Source organism: Cebus imitator, unplaced genomic scaffold (assembly GCF_001604975.1).
Source record: "Cebus imitator isolate Cc_AM_T3 unplaced genomic scaffold, Cebus_imitator-1.0 Scaffold26, whole genome shotgun sequence".
Taxonomy (NCBI): Eukaryota; Metazoa; Chordata; class Mammalia; order Primates; family Cebidae; genus Cebus; species Cebus imitator.
Genome location: NW_016107341.1, coordinates 9,181,503 through 9,188,640, shown reverse-complemented (window position 1 = coordinate 9,188,640; position 7,138 = coordinate 9,181,503). Strand labels below are relative to the sequence as shown.

Below are 7,138 nucleotides of genomic sequence, written 5' to 3'. Positions count from 1 at the left end.
AAAAAAAAAAACAAGAGAGAGAGAGAGAATAACAGACATTAAAGGTTCTTATGAAGTCACTTAAGTTCTTTTATTCTACCTTCTTTGTGTCTACTTTTAAACCATTCTGGTGTTCTCAATTTCTTAGTTCTTAAAATTGAGGTTTATAAAATGATGTGTAGATTAAAGGACTTTTGAGTAAATTATATTATGAGTCAGAAAATACTCTTTTCTCCTGTATTTTCTTATAATATCTTTGCGTATCTCTGGTCATTTTCTTTCTCTAGTCTCTTAAGTGTAGTTATCTGAAATACTTTTAATTTCTTAGAATTATAATTTTAAGTTAATGCAGATAATGAAAATTCCTAGTCACAATTACATGGTGTTGACCCATTTCATTGTCCTTTTGGATGTGGGGAATTAAGTGGAAACTGGAGACATTAGGAGCTAATAGCAAGTAACTTGGGTGGGAACAATAAAGAAAGATTTGTTCATCCTGCCCTGTTGAAGGTATAGTTCAGAGAACTTTCCAGCATCTAAGAATAATAGAAAGAAGCTATAAGAAATTGTTTGATAATCATTTTCCTTTGTCTGCAGTCATTTCACAACTTTGTTTTCCAGTTTAAACTTTAAGTGGTAATTGTGGTCTGCATGTTTATAAATTTTTAATTGTGTAGAATATTAGTACTTTTCTTTAAAAATAACACCATAAAGAATTTATCACTTCGGAGTTTTTCCCCAAATAAACCAGAGCTGTAGCAGTTATATTTATTTACAATTAAGAATTCCCGAGGGCAGTGGTTTTTAACATCAGAATCATCAAGAGGGATTTCAAAATTTTTATTTTAGGTTCAGATTTGTTATATACTTAAACTCATGACTTGGGGGTTTGGTGTATAGGTTATTTTGTCACCTGGGTACTAAGCATAGTACCTGATAGTTTTTTTTTTTTTCTGAACTCTCTTTCCTTTGAACCTCCTCCCTCACTTGTCCCCATTTTCTGTTGTTCCCCTCTCTGTTTAAAACATAAGTTTTGGAGCCCCACTCTTGTATTTCTGATTCAGTAACTCTGGAGTGTGGCCTGAGAGTCTGCATTTCTAACAAGTTCCAAGGTGACCCTAATAGTGCTGGTTCTGAAATCATACTTTGAGAACCACTGTGATAATATGATACTGATTTGAGAAGTCTAATCTGTGCTGAAGTTGCTTGTATTTCATGCAGAGTTGTACCTATTTGATGGGTACCAGCAATGATCATTTAACGTAGTGTTGTCTTCTTTTCATAGATTGGAGCATATGATCAACAAATATGGGAAAAGTCTGTTGAACAAAGAGAAATCAAGGTAACGAGTTTATTTCATTATGTTTATTTTGAAACATAGTTCTGTGAATTATTAATTACATTTTCTGTAGTGTTTTTTTTATATACTTTTAAGATATAAATTACTATTCTATTGAAGCTTTTAAATAAAGAAGTAAGCTTTATTTACCGTAGTCATGTTTACTTCTGATGTTGGTTTGTTTTTTTTTTTTAATCATCTTTCTGTTCTTTTAAAATTTGATTTCTAATGACTATTTTTTTGTCAGCTTTTTTCCCCTTTTACTTGTCACCTTATACTTCTAGTTTGCTTTCCTCCCCTTTGATGCTCTCATTGCTCTGTACAGTTTATTAAACTGGTAAGTGTTTCAGGATTTTTCCTGCCTGAGTGACCCTGTGCAAATGCTGCTTTCCTTAATTGAGATCTGCTTTTTGGTGCTACTAACAGATTGACTTTGACTCAAAAAGAGTCACCAAAAAGTTGGTCATTTAAAAAAAAAATTTAGGACAGTAAAGCACTAATTAAAATGTTTTTGTAGTAGCCATTTTCTTCCTGAACATGTAATCACGTCTCTTCTACTGATAAAATATTCTCATAGATTACCTTGCTAGCATGAAAATGGTTTTCAACTGAATCTGTTGTTTCTCCGCACTCTTTATTGGTAATAAGATTTATATTTTTCATTTGCATAGATACTAATCAGTGTGTTTCTGCACGAGCTAAATTTAATCTGGGCACAGACAGTATTACTTTAGTTACTTGACATTTTCTATTTTGTATAGAAAGGTTTACATTAGATTGAAAACCAGTGTCTTTAGTTACTAAAAATCAGTCCAAAAATTTGTTAATGTTAAAATTCGTTAATGTTTACACTACTTAGTCACTTGTAATAAAGAACAGGATTCTTTCCCATTTGGCAGTGATAATCTCTAAACTTTTGAGGAAGAATTAATACACTTAACAAAGTTGTGGTATGTGTTAAATATAGGATTAAGTCGTGGGACACAAAGATAAAATGGGTTATAGTTTTGTAGGTGAGATACATAGTTACACATGAGATAAATTCCATTAAGAGAGGCATGTCTAAAACTCTATAGGAGAATGAGGGGAGAGACAAGGCTGGGGAGGTTGGGAAAGATTTCATAGAGGAAGTGGTTCCTGAACTTAAGGAAGACATTTCAGACAGATGAAGAGCAGATGGAAATATATATAAAGGATGGAAGGAACATGACTGAGGCAGGACTCCTCAAGGAGTTTGATTTTGTAATAGGTTGGATGGAGGAAGGAGATTAGTGTCATTAGGAATAAAACTAGAAAGGAAAATGAAAGTCAGATTATGAAGGGGCTTAATGCCTTCCCCAAGAATTTAGATATAATCTGGAAAACAACAGGGGAGACATTGAAGGATTTTAAGCAGAAGATTATATTTTAATAAATATACTCAGGTAGCACTAAGGATGATAGGAAATACTGGAAGAAGAGCACATTGAGAATTCTGTTACAGAAATAGCTATTTGATACTTGGGCAGGACATTTGAGAGTTCTCAGTTTGTAAAGTGTGACTATGTGTAGGTATATATTTGTATGTGATATATATATATATATATAAAACATTATATAGATAGAGCCATAGGAATGAGTGGATTTCTGTTGAATGATGAAATAAAAGGGCTGAAAACAGAGCATTGGGAAATAACTAACATTTAATGGGTAGGTAAATAAAGAGATCCAAGTAAAGAAGGAAAGAGAAATAAGAGATCCATGAGAAAATAGTATGGAGAGAGTATGAAGAAGAGTTGGGATAGTCAGGCAAATAAACAACATCAGAGAGGTCTAGTAAGATGCTATAATACCTTTTATTCTCTTTGACAATTTAGAGAGCCTTTAATTCATTGGACAGGAGATATTAAGTACCTTGAGAGGTTGTGTTATCAAGTTTGACAGATTTGGAATTTAAAAGCCTCAGAAAAAAAAATATATAAATAACTTTTTAGTTTTTGGGAGCTATTCATTACAAATTACTACATTACTTATGTAATTTCCTCTTATTAAAAAAGAACTATTTTGATGCCTAAATAGAGATTTGGGTGAGGAAGGATTCTATTAGTTACTACACAGGATGTAGTAACTAATATACTCCTGTATATTAGGGAAAGTTAGGACCTACAATTTATTTCTGAAGTATGTCTCCCTTTAAAGATAATACCTTGTAATAGTAATTGAAAAATTAAAAATATAAAATCTTGCTCTTTTGGCCGGTCTGAAGGTAGCCAGTTATGTCAGTTGTTCACAGTCAAAGATCAGATGAACTCCTTGTTCTATTCTTCCCCCCTTTCCCGCTACTGCACTTGACTAGTCTTTAAGAACAAAGATTAAAAATAAGACAAAATTAAAGAAAACTTGTTCTCATTATTTTTTTATCCTTTTGGGGTGATAAAAAATTTTCTAAAACTAGATAGTGGTGATGATTGCACAATATTGTGGATGTACGTAGAGCCACAGAATTATAGATGTTTTTTATTTTTTCTTTTTGTTTGTACAAAGTCATGGGGTACGTGTGCAATTTTGTTTCATGTATAGCTTGTGTAATAGTCAAGTCAAAGCTTTTGGGGTATGCATCACTTGAATAATGTACACTCTACTCATTAATCAACTTATCTGGCTCACACCTGAAATCCCAACACTTTGGGAGGCCAAGGTGGGAGGATTGCTTGACTCCATGAGTTAAGAACAGCTTGGGTAACAAAGTGAGACATTAGCTCTTAAAAATATATTTTTTCTTAATTAGCTGGGACATACATGCAGTCCCACCTACTTGAGAGGCTGAGCCAGGAGGATCACTTGAACCCAGGAGTTGGAGGCTGTAGTGAGCCATATCATACCACTACACTCCAGCCTGGCTACAGAGTGAGACTTTGTCTCTAAAAAATACGTACATACATACATAATCAACTTATCATCATCCTCCCTACTCTTGTTACTTTGAATTAAAAGGATCAATTTGTTAAAAAGCTTAAAAGCACATTTCATTCTTACTAAATGTTCTAGTAGAGGCAAATTATTTAGTGTAAAATAATTTTGTATTTAGTCTAAGGAAGGTAGAGAGGCTCATGACTGTGGTGTATTAGTGTAAATATTTGAATTTTAAGAAACCACTCTACCTGTTGTTTAGAGAACAGTGTACCAAGTGTATTGAGTTTGTCCCATGTGATTGATTCCTTTATTGTCAAAGCAGTGAGCAACTACTAGAGAAATCAAAGACAAAAAAATATATTTTTTGGAAATGTTTATTTTTCATTTACAGACCCAGAGTTGATATTGCTAAAGTGTAAAATCATTTGTTAGTTGCAAATTATTTTTTTATATCCGTTTCAGAAATTGTACCTAAAAACTTTGTTTTTTTCCTGATCACCTTGACCAAAATTTACAAGCAAATTTGGAAGTTTTTTCTGTTTTAGTATCTACTAGACTTTTAAACCTTTACCATAAAGCTTATAAAGTCATTACAGAGAGAAGGGGGATGGGGAAACTAAACAATATTTCTAGAAAATGAAACTGTTTATGTATTTTGATGGAGTCTAAATATTAACAGTACATGGAAGTCTAGATAACTGAGTAGTAACACTTTCTAAACTTAAACAGCCCATTTCATTTTTTTTTTTTTTTTTGGGGCCCAGCATTATCTGTGTTGGGCCAAAGAGAATTTTTTTTTTAAATAAAAAACTTTATACTACTGTGTTTGAGTCATTTCACTATAGGAGCATACTATAACAATTTAAATTATATTTAATAAATAAAATATTTTTATTCTTGGGTACTAATTGTATTTGTGCTGCTTGTTTCTACTTTCTAGTTTGTACATAAAACAACAGTAGTTTTTAAAATTTCATTTTTTAAAAAATTACTTTTCATTTTTTATTTATTTAAATTGTTTAAAAGTTCATTATAGTACTGAAAACTATGTTACTTTGTGTGAATGTAGTTTACCCCAAGCCAATTGAAAAGTTTCCAGTGTAAAATATCTACTTAATTAAAATCAGATTTTATGAATTTTCATATCTTGATGCTATCTTTCATTTTTGTGACTTAGCAGTGAAATTTTCCTGTTGTTTTTTTTTTGTTGTTGTTGTTGTTTGTTTGTTTGAGACAGAGTCTCACTCTGTCACCCAGGCTGGAATGCAGTGGTGCAATCTCAGCTCAGTGCATCCTCCACCTCCCAGTTTCAAGCAATTCTCCTTCCTCAGCTTCCCAAGTAGCTGGTATTACAGACGCCCGCTACCATGCCTAATTTTTGTATTTTTAGTAGAGATGAAGTTTTGCCATGTTGGCAGGCTGGTTTTGAACTCCTGACCTCAGATTATCCACCCGCCTCTCAAAGTGCTATGATTATAGGTTGAGCCACCGCCCCTGGCCTTCTGGTTTTCTTTTTTTTTAAAAAAACCTTTAAATAGGCTACCTTGGAGGGAAATTTTTATTGAAACTGGCTATTAGGATGTGGCTTTACAATGGAGCTCAAAATAAATATATCTTAATAGAATACAAAATTGGAAATGAACGACATATAAACAAGGTCAAGTAGAAGAAGCATGTTGAAAAACAATAGTTGCAGAAATCAAGACAACTTGCTATTTCTCTTATAAGGACTTTTAGTTCTTTAAACAATCTTGATAAAAATATTAGATATACAGTGATAAATTAAGATTCAGATTAGTCAGAAGACATTGGCAATAAAGTTACTTTCAAGTTGTTAGGGAAGCAATTTATAAAAACAAGTAAATTAAAATATTACTATTTTCAAATATTTTTACAGTAATAAAGGTAGAGCCTTACTGTAATAAGCTTAATACCAAATCAAAATAGTCCTTTATTAACGAAATTTTGTTTAAATGTATGTATTATTACAATTGCCTCTCCAATTTGCAAAATCTTGGGAATGATTTCTAATCTATCAGCCACTCTATAGTGATGTTAAAATCAGAAATAACATACAGATACAGCCCATACTCATTATTTGGGGTAGCTATGTTCTATAAAGTCAACCCTGAACACTGAATTAGCAAATACTGGACCACTGCTGTTTGGGGAAATACAGAGTTAGGTTCCTGCAAGCCTTTAGTCACAACACTTTTGTAAACCAATTAATACAGAACCTTGTTTTATATGTGTTTCTGTTTAAAGACACCTTATTTAATATATATTTTTGATTCATTAACAATAAACTTATGGCCAACAGTATTGTAAATCATATCTGAACAGAGGTTTTTATTTTTAAACATTTTTTGAGACAGAGTCTTGCTTTGTCACAAGGCTGGAATGATCTTGGCTCATGGCAGCCTCTACCCCATGGGTTCAAGCAGTTCTCTGTGCTTCAGCCACCCCAAGCTGCTGGGATTACAGGCGAGTGCCACCATGCCGGGCTAATTTTTAGTAGAGACAGATTTTCATCATGTTGACGAGGCTAGTCTCAAACTCCTGACCTCAAGTGATCTGCCTGCCTTGGCCACCGCAAAGTTCTGGGATTAAAGGCATGAGCCACTGTGCCTGGCCGAACAGAGTTTATCTAACACATTTTCTCTACAAGGCACATCACAGCCTTTTTGCACTTAGGAAAACTAGACAGTGTTTTAAGCACTATACTTGAGGGCCATCTTGAACAACAGGACTGCCAACAAAAAGCACAAAAATGTGAAAAACACAACAACAAATTGACCATGAAGAGGACACTGTTTACAGTAATCAGAGCTGAAACAAGAACCTTAAAGCATCACCTTGTTTAACCTCAGCTGGGAACATGCACGTTGGGTGACTCAGTTTTTGTTTTTTTTTTTCCACTCCATGCTT

At 33.2% G+C, this 7,138-nt stretch overlaps 1 protein-coding gene across 6 annotated transcripts in view; it reads left to right on the top strand.

Moving 5' to 3' along the window:
• The window catches only part of PHTF2 (putative homeodomain transcription factor 2), a 169,337-nt gene that overhangs the window by 99,783 nt on the left and 62,416 nt on the right, over nt 1-7,138 (top strand). For 3 of the 6 annotated variants that reach the window (XM_017523130.2, XM_017523131.2, XM_017523128.2), the window contains exons 3-4: nt 1,265-1,321; nt 1,644-1,655. In XM_017523130.2, coding sequence (XP_017378619.1) covers nt 1,265-1,321; nt 1,644-1,655 — 69 coding nt within the window. The remainder of the gene's footprint in view (nt 1-1,264; nt 1,322-1,643; nt 1,656-7,138) is intronic. The other 3 variants (XM_037736568.1, XM_017523129.2, XM_037736569.1) reach the window with 1 other exon arrangement.